The 17,932-nt window shown below is 36.1% G+C and overlaps 1 protein-coding gene across 4 annotated transcripts in view; it reads right to left on the bottom strand.

Annotated features, from left to right (window-relative positions):
• RBL2 (RB transcriptional corepressor like 2) overlaps positions 1–17,932 on the bottom strand; it is a 71,855-nt gene that overhangs the window by 13,529 nt on the left and 40,394 nt on the right. For all 4 annotated transcript variants that reach the window (XM_012772618.3, XM_012772617.3, XM_075995642.1 and 1 more), the window contains 4 exons: positions 8,388–8,459; positions 7,652–7,757; positions 6,933–7,138; positions 6,185–6,349 (listed from right to left, as the gene is read on the bottom strand). In XM_012772618.3, the coding sequence (XP_012628072.2) occupies positions 6,185–6,349; positions 6,933–7,138; positions 7,652–7,757; positions 8,388–8,459 (549 nt within the window). The remainder of the gene's footprint in view (positions 1–6,184; positions 6,350–6,932; positions 7,139–7,651; positions 7,758–8,387; positions 8,460–17,932) is intronic.

The following is a 17,932-nucleotide window of genomic DNA, read 5'->3' as shown; positions in this document are numbered from 1 at the left end:
TATGGATGCAACTTCTATTTGGTATATGGATATCCAATTGTTCCAGGACCATCTGTTGAAAAGACTATCCTTTCTTCACCAAACTGCCTTTGCATTTTTGTTGAAAATCAGTTGACTATCTACACATGGTCTATTTCTAGACTGTTCTGTTCTATTGATCTGTTTCTACACATGCTTTTTTTTTTTAATTGCAATAGATCTAGGGGGCACAAGGGGTATTTGTTACATGGATGTATTGTGGTGAAATCTGGGCTTTTAAGTGTACCCATCACCAGAAAAGTGTATGTTATACCCAATAGGTAATTTTTCATCCCTCATTCTCCTCTCCCCTCCCCCCTTCAGTCTGCAATGTCCTTTATATCCCTCTGACCACGCATACCTATAGCTTAGCTCCCACTTATAAGTGAGAACATGCAGTATTTGGTTTTCCATTCAGAGTTACTTAAGATAATAGCCTCCAATTCCACTCAAGTTGCTGCAAATGACATTATTTCATTCTTTTTGTATGGCTGGGTACTATTCCATGGTGTGTGTGTGTATATATATATATATATACACACCAAATTTTCTTTTTCCATTCATCAGTTGACAGTGACTTAGGTTGATTCTGTATCATTGCAATTGTGAATTGTGCTGCAGTAAACATATGAGTGTAGGTGTCTTTAATAATGTTCTCACTGGGATAAGGTGGTATCATTGTGGTTTTGATTTGTATTTCCCTGATGATTAGTGATGTTGGGCATTTTTTCATGTTTATTGGCTGTTTGTGTATCTTCTTTTGAAAAATGTCTGTTCATGTTGTTTGCCCACTTTTTAATGGAGTTGTTTTGTTGATTTGAGTTCCTTGTAGATTCTGGATATTAGCCCTTTGTTGGATGCATAGTTTGCAAATATTTTCTCCCATTCTGTAGGTTGTTTACCCTGTTGATGTGCTGTGCAGAAGCCTTTTAGTTTAATTAAGCCCCATTTATTTTAGTTTTTGTTGCATTTGCTTTTGGGGTCTTAAGTCATAAATTCATTGCCTAAGCCAATGTCCAGAAGAGTTTTTCCTAAATTTTCTTCCAGAGTTTTTATGGTTTCAAGTCTTACATTTATGTCTTTAATCCATCTTGAGATAATTTTTGTGTGTAGTGAGAGATAGGGATCCAGCCTTATTCTTCTGCATACAGTTATACAATTTTCCCAGCACCATTTACTGAAAAGGGTGTCCTTTCTCCAGTGTATGTTTTTATCTGCTTTGTCAAAGATCTGTTGATTGTAGGTGTATGGCTTTTTTTCTGGGTTCTCTATTCTGTTCCATTGATCTATGTGTCTACTTTTATATCATGCTCTTTTGGTCACTGTAGCGGGGTAGTATAATTTGTAGTCAGGTAATCTGCTGCCTCCAGATTTTTTCTTTTTGCTTAGGATTGCTTTGGCTATCTGCACTCTTTTGGTTCCGTATGAATTTTAGGATTATTTTTTCTAATTCTGTGAAAAATGACATTGGTATTTTGATAGGAATTGTGTGGAATCTGTAGATTGCTTTGGGCAGTATGGTCATTTTAACCATATTGATTTCTGTCAATCCATAAGCATGGGATGTTTTCCCATTTGTTTGTGTCATCTATGATTTCTTTCATTGGTATTTTGTAGTTTTCCTTGCAGAGAGCTTTTACCTCCTTAGCTAAATATATTCCTAGGTATTGTGTATATTTTGCAGCTATTGTAAATGAGATTGAGTTCTTGATTTGATTATTAGCTTGTTATTGGTGTACAGAAATGCTAATTTGCCTATGTTGATTTTGTAACCTGAGACTTTACAAATTCCTTTGTCTAGTCACCAATGCTATACTATCTTGATTACGCAGCTTTATAAGTCCTGAAATCAGATAGTGTGGGTCCCCCAACTTTTCCAGAATTGTTTTAGCTATTTAGTTCCTTTGCCTTTTGATAAAAATTTTACAATCAGTTTTTTTTTTTTTTTTTGAGACAATGTCTCGCTTTGTTGCCTGGGTTAGAGTACAGTGGCAGTGGCATCATCATAGCTCAGTGCAACCTCAATTTCCTAGGCTCAAGTGTTTCTCCTGCCTTGGCCTTCCAAGTAGTTAGGACTACAGGCACACCCATGGCCAGCTTGTTTTTTTATTTTTTGTAGAGATAGGATCTTGCTCTCTTCTGTTGCCCAGGCTGATCTTGAACTTCTGGCCTCAAGTGATGCTTCCATCTTGGCTCCACAGTGCTGAGATTACAGGCGGGAGCCACTGTGTCCGGCCCAATTTGTTAATTTATATAAAGAATTCTGCTTGGATTTTGATTGAAATTGGATTGAATTTATAGATCAGTTGGGAGAAAATTGATATCTTGTTTTCCAGTTCATGAATATGGTATTTCTTTATTTTCTTAGGCTTTAGTTTCTCTTTTTTTGTTTTTTAGAGATAGAGTCTCAACTCTGTCACCCAGGCTGGAGTGCCGTGGCACAATCATAGCTCACTGCAGCCTTGAAATTCTGGGCTCAAGCGATCCTCCTGCCTCAGCCTCCTAAGTAGCTGGAACTATAGGCCCATGCTACCACGGCTAATTTTTTTCTTTCTTGTAGAAATGGAGTCTCACTATGTTGCCTAGGCTGGTCTCAAACTCCTGGCCTCAAGTGATCCTCCTTCAACCTCCCAAGGTACTAGGATTACAGGTGTAAGCCACTACATCTGGCCTTGCACATCTTTTATGTATCCCTACATATTTAATTTTTTAATGCTATTTATGGTGTTTTTTAAATGTTTTACTTCTCGTTCATTGCTAGAATATAGAAATGTGTTTGAATTTTATACATTGAGCATGTAACCTTTCTTATATTGGTTTCAGTAACTTTTTGTAGATTGTGATTTTTCTGTGTAGACTATCAAATCTGTATACCTTCTTTTTCTTGACATTCTTGGTAGAATTTACCAGAGAAGTCATCTGAGTCTATGGTTTTATTTACATGGCAGTTTTTAAACTGTAAATTCAATTTCTTTAATAGATATCAGGCTATTGAGATTACTACTTCTTGAGTTTTATTAATGTCTTTCAAGGAATTTGTCCATTTGATCTGCATTGTCTCATTTATTGGCATTAAGCTCTTTATCCCTCAATGATACTTTTAATGTATATTGGTAATGTGTCATTTCTTCTTTTTCCTGATTAGTCTGCACAGAGATATATTTTCTTTTTAATATTCTTCAAAAAACTAGCCTTGTGATTGCCTTGATTTTTCTCTATTTTTCAGTTCTCTATTTCAGTGGGTCCTGTTCTTTTTCTAATTTGAGACTTTTCTTTTCTAATATAGATGTTTAGTACTATAAAATTCCCCCTGAGCACTGTTTTAACTGCATCCCACAGAGTTTAATATTTCGGTTTTCAGTTTTTTTTTAATTCAAAATACTTTCCGGTTTCTCTTGTGATTTCTTCTCGAGCCACTGAAATATGTGATTTCATTTCCAAAAATTGGGGGATTTTCTAGATACCTTTTCTGTTATTGATGTCTGATTTAATGCCATTAGCATCAGTGAACGTACATTTTTTGAACCCTCTAAAATTTATTGAGACTTGTTTATGATCCAGAATGTGGTCTATCTTGGTAAATATTCTGTCTGCACTTGATACTGTTGGAGTCTTTTTAAAATGTCAATTAGTTTGTCAATGTCAATGTTTATGTCTTCTGTGTCCTTACCAATTTTCTCTCTATGTTCTATCAATTATGTTGAAATCTGACTCTAATTTTTTTTTCTATTAAGATTGTGTCCCCTCTATCATTAGGAAATGATCTTCTTTATCACTGGTAATAATTTTTGCTCTGAAATCTACTTTGTTTGATATTAATACGCTTCAGCTTTTGATTAGTGATAGCATGTATAACTTTTCCCATCCTTTCAGCTTGATTGAGAAAAAATTCACACACCATATAATTCACCCAGTTAAAGGACAGAACTCCATGAGTTGTGCAACCATCACCACACCACATTCAATTTTAGAACTGTTTCATCACCCAGGAAAGAAACTTCTTGCCAATTAGCAAGAAATTCTATATTCCCCCAAACCCTAGGCAACCATTAATCTACTTTCTGCCTCTATATATTTGCACATTTGGGACATTTCATATAAATGGAATCATATAATGTATAGTCTTATGACTGGGTTCTTTCACTTAACATTTTCAAGGTCTATCCATATTGTAGCCTGTATCAGTACTTTAGTCCTTTTTATTGCCAAGTAATTTTCCATTTATCAGTAAATGGACAGGACATCGCCATCCTTTTTAAACTTATTTATATATAAAGTAGGTTACTTATAAGCTGCATATAGTTTGGTCTCACCTTTTTGTCCAGTTAGACAATTTCTGCTTTTTAATTGGTATATTTAACCATTTAAATTTAATTGCTCTTTGTCTACTATTTTCTCATATGTTCTTCCTTTTTTCACCTTTTCAACTGAGCATGATGATTCTAATTCATCTTCTTTGTCTATTACCTATATATTATTCTATTTAGAAAGTCTTAACTGTATGATCAGACAAGCTACAGTGTATATTTACCTAATACTTTTATGATTTTTTTTTCCATTTAACTCTTTAATCCATTTAGAATTTATTTGGTTATAGGATGAGAGTCTAATTTTAGAGAACTTGTCAGAATCATTTCCTCCAACTCAAATTGCCTTTTGGGGCTACCTTTGCTAATTTGTTTCTAGGTTTCACAAACAATCCTACTAGAACTATCATTGAAATTAGGCTAAACTTAAACTATGTAGCAGTTGGAAGAAATTATATCTTTTTAAGATTTGGTCTTCCAATTCAGAAAGATTAGTATATCTTCATTTATTCCAAATTCCAGTAACTTTTCAAACAAGTTATAAATTTATTCCAAGGCATATGATACCTTTTTTTACTATGATAGGAAAAGTTTCCCCATTATTACATTTTCTAATAGATTTTTGCTGCTCTTTTTTGTTTTCCTCAACTTTTTAAAAGATGTCAAGCCCACAGAAGCATTGAAAGAATAGTACATTGAACACCCATTTATCAGTCATTAACATTTCACCATATTTTACTCTGTCATATCTATCCACTGTAATGGACCTATTTGAAAGTAAGTTGCTAACACTGGGACATTTCACTCTGAATACTTTAAGCATAGTCTCTTACATGATGTAGCATCAATACCAGAGAAATAAAAAAACAAATAATACATCAGAGGACACATTAAAATTTTTCTAATTGTCCCTTATAGCACTTTTTCTATGCAGGATCCAATCAAAAGTTAGACATTGCATTTGGTTGTCATGTCTTTAGTTGCCTTTAGTAATACTCTCCTCACCCTCTACCATTTTTTTCATGATACTGACTTTTGTTTTTAAGAGTCCAGGCCATTTGTCATGTATATGTGTTTATTTCTAAGCACTCTATATAAATATGAAAGAGTATTTCGTATTTAGGCCTTCCAGATCCAGTTTCCCTCCCTAACAACATGATGCCCAGTGATCTGGCTGTGGGTCACTTCATCTGCCTCAAGAACATTGTTTCCTTCCCTTATCTGCTTCTTCCTGAATGCCCTGCCACACCTCTCAGCAGCTTTCTAATGTCTCAAACTGAGGCAGATGCTACCACATAAACCTGTGCTAATAAGACTATCACACTGCACTGTCCAAAATGTCCATTTCTCCCCTTAGTCAGAAAGTCCAGAGGACAGAAATAGACCCTTGGCAAGGAGTTCAAGACCAGCCTGGGCAACATCATGGGACACCCCCCCCCCCCCAAATCTCTACAAAACTTTTTAAAAGATTGGACAAAGGGTATGAACTCCTCAGAAATAGGCCCTTGGTAATCAGTTTAGGGATCCAAAGTTTCTTTCCCTAACAGATTTCAGAAATTAAAACTTCACAAATGGAATAAACACAAACTTCCGGCAGAATGTACAAAAAGGAAAGAAGGAATAAAAATAAATCCAAGTCCCTTACCTATTTCTAATCCTAATATTCTTGGGGGGGAAAAAAAAAAAAAAAAAACCAAAAACCAAAACAAACCTTGGGTTTTGCTCCTTTGGGACTTACTGGTCACTGTTCCCTGGCAGTTCCCATCACTCTAGTGAATGCCTAGGCTTGACATTAACCCTGGTTCTAATATCCTAAGTATTTAGCGTTTAGTAAAGGCCAAGATTTATGTTAGGCTCACCTTTGAAGGGCTATTGCTGAAATAGTAGAAAATCTTTTCTCGAGGAGAAAGCATTGTTTCATTTTTATGTGGGGAAATGTAGACAGGATGATTTTGAGACAACTGTATTCGGCGAGGGGAGCCCGTTCTTACAAATGGGTACGGAGAGAGTGGAGGAGCATCCATCTGTTTAAAAAACAAAAAATTAGTACTTCTAAGAAAAAAAATTTCTAAACAGGTATTCTTGAGTAAAGAGGTACAATGTAAACCTATAGTTTTATGAATGATAAACAGTGATGTATTAGCAACAATTAAACCTAAAGAAAATCATTCTAGTAAACATTTTTAAGTGCTTAGTTTGTGCCAGTCACTGTTACAAGCATTTTTTATACATTATGTCATTTCATCTTCACAAGAACCCTATAAGCTGAGAACTACTTTTGTTCTCATTTTGCATGAAGAAACAAGAGACAGAAAGTCAAATGACTTGCAAGGTCACCACCACTGTTAAATTTTGGACAATTTGAACATATGTAGCCTGTCTCTTATGCTACTATACTTTGCGGGGAATCTAAATACCATCTTTCCCTTGTTTAATGCTTAACAACATAGAAATTATTGGTTAGGCAAATTACTTCTGTTAGAGACTTCCTCAGTTTTACTTCGATGGATTATTTGCAAAACTAGTTTATATATGGAACAGGTAACATAAATGATTCCCCATCCCTCACAAATGAAAAAAGAATGAAGTAATCCCTGTCAGACTTACCATGTTTGCCTGTGAGTACTTCATGGCAAACGTTTTAATTTGTTTTATGTAGATGTTGTTGTAGAACTGAATGAGGTCTCCCCTCTCTTCTTCTTCCATGTCACTGTTGGCACCTGTGAGGCGAGTAGGTGTAGGAGGAGCACTGCTAGGTTGGGGCACTGGCAAGGTGCTGTTTGACCTCATGACAGGACTGGAGTCTCTACTTGCTGCACAAGGTAGAACAAAGGCTGTTAACCACAAAGGCTGCTAGTAGTGCAGATAGCTATTCATTTTTCCTACTAGATTTTCTTTAAAACAAGCTCTATTTGTTAATGACAGTAAATGAGAACTCTATACTAACGAACAAAGCTTCGATAGGATATTAATAACTTTACCCCTATACTGAGTAGTTTCCATTAATTAGTTACACTAAGTTTTCTAGGAACTGAGCCCTACAGTAAGCAGCACAAACCAACGATTAGGGATGGCATTTCCTTAGCATGGCTCCAATTGACAATAATGGAACTCAGGCAAGCAGATTCTACCTGAAACATTATGCACTGACAACTTTGCCACTAAATTTAGAACTGGTATATTGTTCCAACAAACACTTTGCCAATAAAACACTTTGATAGTTTCTATAGTATTTATTTCATTTAGTAATCCTTAGTCTTCTAGGACTAAAAAATAAAAGCTCCTAATTTTATTTTGTAGAGTACATAAAGATAGATCCAACTTACTTCTATCTTTGTTTAGTTCTGTTGGAGAATTCTGATGGCTTCTGCTATCACTGCTGCCAGAATTTCTTCTTTTTCTTTTCCCTTTTATCAAAACACTTCTATACACCTTTACAGAGATAGTGAAAAGGGGACATAAAACTAGTATTTGAGTGTACCCTAGATGATAGGACCTTGACATATGTTCCTTGCTTCTCGCAACAACCCCATGTAGTAAGTTATCTTCTTCAGAAGAGGTTAAGAAATACAGCCAAGGTCATGTAGTTATTAAATAACTGATCCAAGATTTATATTGGAGCCTGTCTTCAAATTCCAAGTACTGCCTACTGTACTACACAGCAATAGTACCCAACTATAAAATAAAGTCATTTTAAGTCAAATACTATGATCTGACATACTTGCCTCTCAGAGACGAACAAATGGTATTAAAGGTAAAGTGAGTTTTAAATTTTCTAATCTAGACTGAAAGGTGATATAGAAACCAAATAACTTAATTCACATCTATTAATATCTTGTTATACTCTGAATTAAGAAAGCAATCAGATTTCATGTTGTTGCCTTCTGAGGAAAAGAGGACTTAAAATAATCAACATGTGAAGTTGTCTGTCAATGACAAGATTAAAGCAGACTCTTAGTTGTTTATCTTGGAAAAAAGGCCACAGAATCAATTATGGTTAATTTTTTATATTTATCACAGATTTTAAGCTTTACTTTCAGCCCTGAAAGAAAATGTAGTTACCTGGCTCCGGGCTTGTGGCTGAGTCCTATAACAACGCATAATATTCTGGAAGGACTTGTCTTCTTTTGTGACCTGGCAAAGAATAAGAGTGCTCTGAGAGAGAGATCAACTTCTGGCATGACAGTGTAAGGAGTTCCATGAACACAATCCCTAATGAAAAGTGGTGAAAATGATATAAAAATAGCCATTAAAATCTCTGGAAGTGGTCCTAAGGACATATAGCAAATGAGATATCTAATCAAGGAAATCTCCTAAAATTAAGAATAGTGGGAGTCCAGTATGTGAACCAAGACCTGGAGCAGAAAACTTACAATAACCGAAATGAAGAATTTACTGGAAGCTAGGAAAACAGATTTGATAACTAGCAAAGAAAAAAGAATTAGCAAACATGAAGGACATTGTGTGATCTGTGGAACAAAGAGAAAAAAGAAGAAAAATAAAGCCTCAGAGAAACGTAGCACACCGTTAAGCACACATATGTGTAAATGGGAGAACCAGAAGGAGACGTGAGAAAGAGAGATGCAGAAAAAAATGTTCAAAGAAATAAAGACTGAAAGCTTCCCGAATGTATTCAAAAACATTATACATCCGGGAAGTTCAATGAACTCCAATAGGATAAACTTAGAGATCCATGTCCAGACATATCATAGAGAAAATACTGAAAGTATCAAGAGAAAAATAACTTCATTTACAAGGAAACCCCAATAAAATAACATCTGACTTCTCAATCAGAAACTAGAGGCCAAGAAACAGTGGGATAACATACACAAAGTGGTCAATATGTACAAAAAAGTTACACAGGATCTGTAAAATACCAATTTTCAAAATTGAGTTATCTTTCAAAAAAGAAGGTGAAATAAATACATTCTCAAATGAACAAACGCAGAATTTACTGCTTGCAGATCACTTACAAGGATTCTACAGAAATTTCTTCAAGCTACAAACAAATGCCTCTACACAGTAATTTAAATATACATGAAAAAAGCCAAGAACACTGGTAAAGATAATTGTGGTAATTGAAAATACAGTATAAATGCATATTCCTTCTCAATTAAAAAATAACTGTATTAAACAATAGGTATTGTTGGACCAATAACATACAGAAATGTAATGTATTTGCCAAAAAGAGTACAAAACAAAGGAGGTGGGCAGGAGCAAAGCTGTACTGGGCAACGGAAATGACTCCAGATGGCAACTCAAATACACAGGAATGAGTAAGAGAACCAGAAATGATAAATAATGTTAATATAACAAAAGCTTTAACTAAATACTTACACTCCTTCTCTCAGCTTCTTTAAAAGTCATAAAATCATATTAAGTAATAATAATGGACTGTTGGATTTGTAACATTTATGGATGGGGGAGGGGAGGCATGGGCACTATATGTAACCTTACATTTGTACTCCCATAATATGCTGAAATAAAAAAAAAAATTTATGGATGTAATATGTATAACACAAAGGATTAAAAGGAAAACAGAGGGAAAAAGTATACTTCTATATCCCACTGGAATTTAGTATGAATATGAAGTTGATTTTTGATGAATTAAGATATATATGTAAGCCCAAGAACAACCACTATACACACACTCACACAGTGAAAAAAAATCATCACTGAAATTAAAATGCTACACTGGAGGCCGGGCGCTGTGGCTCACGCCTGTAATCCTAGCTCTTGGGAGGCCGAGGTGGGCGGATTGCTCAAGGTCAGGAGTTCAAAACCAGCCTGAGCAAGAGCGAGACGCCGTCTCTACTATAAACAGAAAGAAATTAAGGCCGGGCGCTGTGGCTCACGCCTGTAATCCTAGCTCTTGGGAGGCCGAGGCGGGCGGATTGCTCAAGGTCAGGAGTTCAAAACCAGCCTGAGCAAGAGCGAGACCCCGTCTCTACTATAAATAGAAAGAAATTAATTGGCCAACTGATATATATATAAAAAAAAAATTAGCCGGGCATGGTGGCGCATGCCTGTAGTCCCAGCTACTCGGGAGGCTGAGGCAGAAGGATCACTCGAGCCCAGGAGTTTGAGGTTGCTGTGAGCTAGGCTGACGCCACGGCACTCACTCTAGCCTGTGCGACAAAGCGAGACTCTGTCTCAAAAAAAAAAAAAAAAAAAAAAAAAAGAAAGAAATTAATTGGCCAACTGATATATATATATATATATATATATATAAAATTAGCCGGGCATAGTGGCACATGCCTGTAGTCCCAGCTACTCGGGAGGCTGAGGCAGAAGGATCACTCGAGCCCAGGAGTTTGAGGTTGCTGTGAGCTAGGCTGACGCCACGGCACTCACTCTAGCCTGGACACAACAAAGTGAGACTCTGTCTCCAAAAAAAAAAAAAAAATGCTACACTGGAAAATATTCACCTAATACAAAAGGAAAGCAATAAAGGCAAAACAAAGGAACAAAAACGCATTAGAGGCCGGGCGCGGTGGCTCACGCCTGTAATCCTAGCTCTCTGGGAGGCCGAGGCGGGCGGATTGCTCGAGGTCAGGAGTTCAAAACCAGCCTGAGCAAGAGCGAGACCCCGTCTCTACTATAAATAGAAAAAAACTAATTGGCCAACTAATATATAGGGAAAAAATTAGCCGGGCATGGTGGCACATGCCTGTAGTTCCAGCTACTCGGGAGGCTGAGACAGAAGGATCGCTTGAGCCCAGGAGATTGAGGTTGCTGTGAGCTAGGCTGACGCCACGGCACTCACTCTAGCCTGGGCAACAAAGCGAGACTCTGTCTCAAAAAAAAAAAAAAAAAAAAAAAAAACGCATTAGATATACAGAAAAAAAGTAAAATGGTAGATATGAATACCATTATAAAGAGATCCAACTATATTGTATCTACAGGAGACACTTTAGATTGAAAACTAAAAATACTTTATAAAGTAAAAGTATGGAAAGAAATACATTATGTAGACAGCAACCACAAGAAAGCTGGGTGATTATATAAATATCACACTATAAAATAGATTTTAAAACCAAAAAAGTTATTAAAGAGGAACATTTCATATCGATTAAAGGGTCAATCCCTCAAGAAGCTGTCACAGTTATAAACATGCATGTCCCTAATAACAGAGCACCAAAATATATGAAGCAAAACTGAAAGAAAGGAAAAACTGACACTTGATACATGGAGATTTCAATATCTCACTTTCAGTAATGGATAGAAAATGTAGGCAGAAGATCAAGGAAACAAGACTTTAACAGTACTATAAAACAAGTAGGCCTAATGGACATTTATAGAACACTCTACCCAAGAGCAACAGCATACATAGTCTCCTCAAATGTACTTCGAAATTCTTCAGGACAGACCATATACTAGAGTATAAAGCAATCCTTGATAAATTTAAAAGAACTGAAATAATACAAAGTGTTTTCAACCACAATGAAATGAAACTAGAAATCAATAGAAAGAAAATATGGAAAACACAAATATGTAGAAAATTAACAATATACTGCTAAATAACCAATGAATCAAATCAAAATCAAAAGACAAATCAGAAAATACTTTGGGATGAAGACACAACATACCAACACTTATAATATGCAGCTAAATCAGTGCCTAGAGGAAATTTATAGTTGTTAATAATGCTTATATTTAAAAAGAAAGACATTAAGATATTAGATATCTTTTAAAAGATATAGATATCAAATCAATTACCTAACCATCCATATTAATAGAAAATAACCAAAAACTAAGCCTAAATACACAGAAAGAAAATAAAGATTAAAATATATATTATTGAAATAGAGAATAGAAAAATAGAGAAATAAACCCAAAATACTGATTCTTTGAAAAAAATCAGCAAAATTACCAAACCTTCAGGTAGACTGACCAAGAAGAAAGGGAGAAGACTCAAAAATGAAAGAGGAAATTACTAGTGACCTTACAGAATATAAGGAAATATTATAAACAATTATATGCCAACAAATTAGCCCAGAGGAAACAAATTCTTAGAAAGGCATACACTACAAAAACTAGTTCTAGAAGAAATAGACGATCTGAATAGACTTACAACAAGACACTGAATTATTCATCAATTAACTGCCCACAAGGAAAAGCCCAGGCACCAGTGGCTTTACCAAACTTTTAAAGAATTAATACTGGCCAGGCACGGTGGCTCACGCCTGTAATCCTAGCACTCTGAGAGGTTAAGGCGGGCAGATAGCTCAAGATCAGGAGTTCGAAACCAGTCTAAGCCCAAGAGTGAGACCCTGTCTCTATATAGAAAAAATCAGCCCGGCATGGTGGTGCATGCCTATAGTCCCAGCTACTCCAGAGGCTGAGGCAGGAAGACTGCTTGAGCCCAGGAGTTTGAGGTTGCTGTGACCTAGACTGACGCCACAGCACTCTACCCGGGGCAACAGAGTGAGACTCTGTCTCAAAAAAAACAACAAAAAAACCCCACCAAAATATAGAAGAGGAGGTAAATTTCCCTACTCATTCTATGAGGCATGAATAATGAATAATAAAACCAGACAATGAATAATAAAACCAGACAAAGCTGTAACAAGAAAATTACAGACCAACCTCTCTTTTGAATAAGGCCAACATTCCTCAACAAACTACTAGCAAACCAAACCCAGCAACATATAAAAAGAATTATACACCATGACGAAAAGGGATTTACACTAGGAATGCAAAGTTGGTTTACCATATGAACATCAATTTGTGTAATATACTATATTAGTAGAAAACAACCCATGATCTCAATGGACACAGAAAAAAGCATTTGACAAAATCTAAAATCCTTTCATGATAAAAGCACTCAACAAATTAGAGAAGGGAGGCCAGGTGTGGCAACTCACACCTGTAATCCTAGCACTCTGGGAGGCCAAGGCAGGAGGATCACTTGAGGCCAGTACTTCAAGACCAGCCTGGACAAAAGCAAGATCCTGTCTCTACAAAAAAATAGAAAAATAAGCCAGACATGGTGGCGCATGCCTGTAGTCCCAACTACTTGGGAGGCTGAGGCAGAGGATCGCTTAAGCCCAGGAGTTTGAGGTTATACTGAGCTTAATAAAAGCAAGATCCTGTCTCTACAAAAAAATAGAAAAATAAGCCAGACATGGTGGTGCATGCCTGTAGTCCCAACTACTTGGGAGGCTGAGGCAGAGGATCGCTTAAGCCCAGGAGTTTGAGGTTATAGTGAGCTTAATAAAAGCAAGATCCTATGTCAAAAAAGAAGGGAACTTCCTCAACCTAATAAAGGGCATCCATGGAAAAAACCATAGCTAATATCATACTTTAATGGTGAAAGACTAGATGCCTTCCCCCTAAGATTAGGAACATAACAAGGATTTCTGTTTTCAATACTTCTACTATTCAATATTTTTCTGGAGGTTCTAGCCAGGGTAATTGGAAAGGAAAAGGGGGAAAAAAGGCATCCAGTTTGGACCAGAAGAAGTAAAATTACAAGCAGATTACATAATATTGTATATAAATATCCTAAGAAATCCACTAAAAAACTATTAGGACTAATAAATAATTTCAGCCACAAAAAACAATGGTGATCGAGCACCTCTTGTATTATCCTGGATAGAGCTGGAACCCATTCTACTAAGTGAAGTATCTCAAGAAAGGAAAAACAAGCACCACATGTACTCATTATAGAATTGGTTTTAACTGGCCAACAACTTAAATGCACATATAGTAATAACATTCATCAGGTGTTGGGCAGATGGGGGGGGGATGGGGATATTCACACCTAATGGGTGCGGTGTGCACTGCCAGGGGGATGGACATACTTGAAGCTCTGACTCGGGTGGGGCAAAGGCAATATATGTAACCTAAACATTTGTACCCCCATAATATGCTGAAATTTAAAAAAAAATTTGTTTTAAATCTTATGGCTAACACCATAATTAATGGTGAGCAACTAGAAGCTTTCTTACTAATATCAGGAACAAGGCAAGTTTCTCTTCTTTCACCACTCCTTTTCACCATCATACTGGAAGCCCTAGCTAATGCGATAAGAGAAAGAAATAAAAGTTATACAGATTATGAAGAAAGAAAGAAAACTGTCTTTGTTTGCAAATGATATGATCTATATGGAAAATCCATAAGAATTTACCAAAGAACTCCTGGACTTCATAAGTAATTACAGCAACATTGCAGCATTCAAAGTAACATATAAAAGTCAAACACTTTCCTCTATATCTGCAATAAACAAATGGAATGTTAAAAATTAAAAACACATTATCGGCTGGGCATGGTGGCTCACACCTGTAATCCTAACGCTCTGGGAAGCCGAGGGAGGCATATTGCTCAAGGTCAGGAGTTCAAAACCAGCCTGAGCAAGAGCGAGACCCCATCTCTACTAAAAATAGAAAGAAATTATTTGGCCAACTAAAAACATATAAAAAAAATTAGCCAGGCATGGTGGCACATGCCAGTAGTCCCAGCTACTTGGGAGGCTAAGACAGAAGGATCGCATGAGCTCAGGAGTTTGAGGTTGCTGTGAGCTAGGCTGACACCATGGCACTCTAGCCCAGGCAACAGAGCAACAGAGTGAGACTGTCTTAAAAAACAAAAACAAAACCCACATCATCATTTATAATAGCATCTTCCCCTAGTGAAATATTTAAATATAAACCTAACTAAATATATACAAGATCTATCTAAGAAAAATGACATTTTGATGAAAATATCAAAGAATAAATAAATGGAGAGATATTACATGTTCATAGATAGGAAGACTCATTATTATTGGGATGTCAGTTCTTCCTAAATTGATCTATAAATACAATATAATCCCAATAAAAATCCCAGAAAGTTATCTTGTGGATATTGACAAACTGATTCTAAAGTTTATGTGGGGAAGCAAAAGATTCAGAATAGCCATTTCTATACTGCAGAGGAAGAACAAAGTTGGAGGACTCTATCCTATTTCAAGACTTATTATAAAATGACAGTACTCAAGGCAGTGTGGTATTGGCAAATGAAGGACAAATAGATCTCTTCTTTTAGATAGATTTATGGATAGAGAGCCCAGAAATTGACCCACATAAATAAAGTCAACTAATTTTTGACAAAGGAGCAATGGCAATACAATGGAGCAAAGACAGTCTTTTCAACAAGTGGTTGTAGAACAACTGAGTATCACAGACAAAAAAAAAAAATTAACCTAGATACAGATCTTACACTTTTAATAAAAATTAATTCAAAATAGAATATAGACATAAAATGTAAAATTATAAAAGTCCTAAATAACAACATAGTAGAAACTCTAGATGACCTTGAGTGTGGCAATGATTTTTTAGATACAATGCCAAGGGCATGACCCATGAAAGAAATAATTGATATTCTGAACTTCAATAAAACCAAAACTTCTACTCCACAAAAGACACTGTCAAGAGAATGGGAAAACAAATCCCAGACTGGGAGAAAATATTTGCAAAACATATATCAGATAAAGGACTGTTATCCAAAATATACAAAGAACTCTTAAAACTCAAAAATAAGAAAGCAAACAACACAGTTAAAAAATGAGTCAGGCTGGGCACAGTGGCTCACGCCTGTAACCCTAACACTCTGGGAGACGGAGGTGGGTGGATCGTTTGAGCTCAGAAGTTGTAGACCAGCCTGAGCAAGAGTGAGACCCTGTCTCTACTAAAAATAGAAAAAAATTAATTGGCCAACTAAAAATAGAAATAAATAAATATTTTTTTAAAAAAAGAGTCAAAGACCTGGGTAGATACATCTTCAAAGATGATATAAGATGGCAAATAAACACATGACAAAATTCTCCACAACTTATGTCATCCAGAGAAATGCAAATTAAAACAAAAATGAAGCTGGGCGTGGTGGCTCACACCTATAATCCCAAAACTTTGGGAGGCCAAGGCAGGAGGATTGCTTGAGGCCAGCCTGGGCAACATAGTAAGACCCTATTTCTACAAAAATTTTTTTTAAAAAATTAGCCAGGCATGGTGGCACATGCGTGTAGTCCTAGTTGCTTCAAGGCTGATGTGGGAGAATTGCTTGAGCCCAGGAGGTCAAGGTTACAGTGAGCTATAATTGCAATACTGCACTCCAGCCTAGGTAACAGAGTGAGACTCTATCTCTTAAAAAAATATGCACTACTATATACCTATTAATATACTATATACCAAAATCCAGAACACTGTCAACACCAAATGCTGGTGAGGAGGTAGAACAACAGGAACTTTCATTCACTGCTGGCGATAATGCAAAAATGGTACAGCCACAGTGGAGGATAGCTTGGCAGTTTCTTACAAAAGTAAATACACTCCAGCAGCCGTGCACCTTGGTATTTGCCAAAGTGAGTGGAAAATATAAGTCCACACAAAAGCTGCCTACAGATGTTTTCAGCAACTTTATTGTTAATTTCAAAAACTTGGAAGTAACCAAAATGTACTTCAGAAGGTGAATAGATAAATCATGGTATATCCAGTCAAGGGAGTATTATTCATAGGTATAAGAGAATGAGGCACCATCTATGAAAATACATGGAGGAATTTTAAATGCATATTAATAAGTGAAAGAAGCATATCTGAAAAGACTACATATTGTAGAATTCCGAAAATATGGCATTCTGGAAAAGGCAAAACTATGGAGACAGTAAAAGTAGTAGTGGTCGCCAGGGGTTGAGGAGTGTGGATGAAAAAACCAAGCACAGAGGATCTTTAGGGCAGTGAAATTATTCTGTATGATACCACAACAGTGGATACAGGTCATCATACATTTTTCAAAACCCATCGAATGTGCAACACCAAGAATGAACTCTAATGGAAGCTATGGACTTTGAGTAATAATGATGTGTAATTGCAGGTTTGTTGATTGTAACAACTGTACCACTCTGGTGGGGGATGCCCATAGTAAAGGAGGTACATGAGGTTGCACATGTGTAGGTACAGGAGGTATATGCACTTTCTGCTCAGTTTTGCTGTGACCCTACAGTGTTCTAAAAACAAACTTTATTCACATAAAAAATAAATTAATTATTTAATAATAAGTTCAGCAAGGTTACTAGACATTAGATCAATATACAAAAATGAATTGTATTTCTATACACTTGGAATGAACATATCAACAAAGAAACAACTGCATTTATAATAGCATCAAAAGGAATGTGCAGGCTGGGCATAATGGCACATGCCTGTAGTCCCAGCTACTTGGAAGGCTGAAGTGGGAGGCTCACTTGAGCCCAGAAATTTGAAGTCAGCCTGGGCAACATAGCAAGACTCTGTCTCTAAAAACAAAAAAAAAAGTAGGAATAAATTTAACAAAAAATGCAAAATGTATACTCTGAAAAGCACGAAATAATCTATTTCTTTGTTGAAAGAAATAGAAGCGCTAAATAAATGGAAAAACATTCTATGTTCATGGATCAGAAAAGTTAAAAATTTTAAGATGGCAATAGTCCCCAAATTGATCTATAGATTCAATGCCAACCTATCAGAATCCCAGCTGACTCCTTAGTGAAACTGACAATCTGATTCTAAAATTCATTTCTCAAGGGACTTACAATAGCCAAAATAATATTAAAGGAAAAAGTAGGAGGCCTCACATTTCGCAGTTTCAAA

Source organism: Microcebus murinus, chromosome 20, assembly GCF_040939455.1.
Source record: "Microcebus murinus isolate Inina chromosome 20, M.murinus_Inina_mat1.0, whole genome shotgun sequence".
NCBI lineage: Eukaryota > Metazoa > Chordata > Mammalia > Primates > Cheirogaleidae > Microcebus > Microcebus murinus.
The sequence above is the reverse complement of the archived record's forward strand: the minus strand, read 5'-3'. Positions and strand labels throughout refer to the sequence as shown.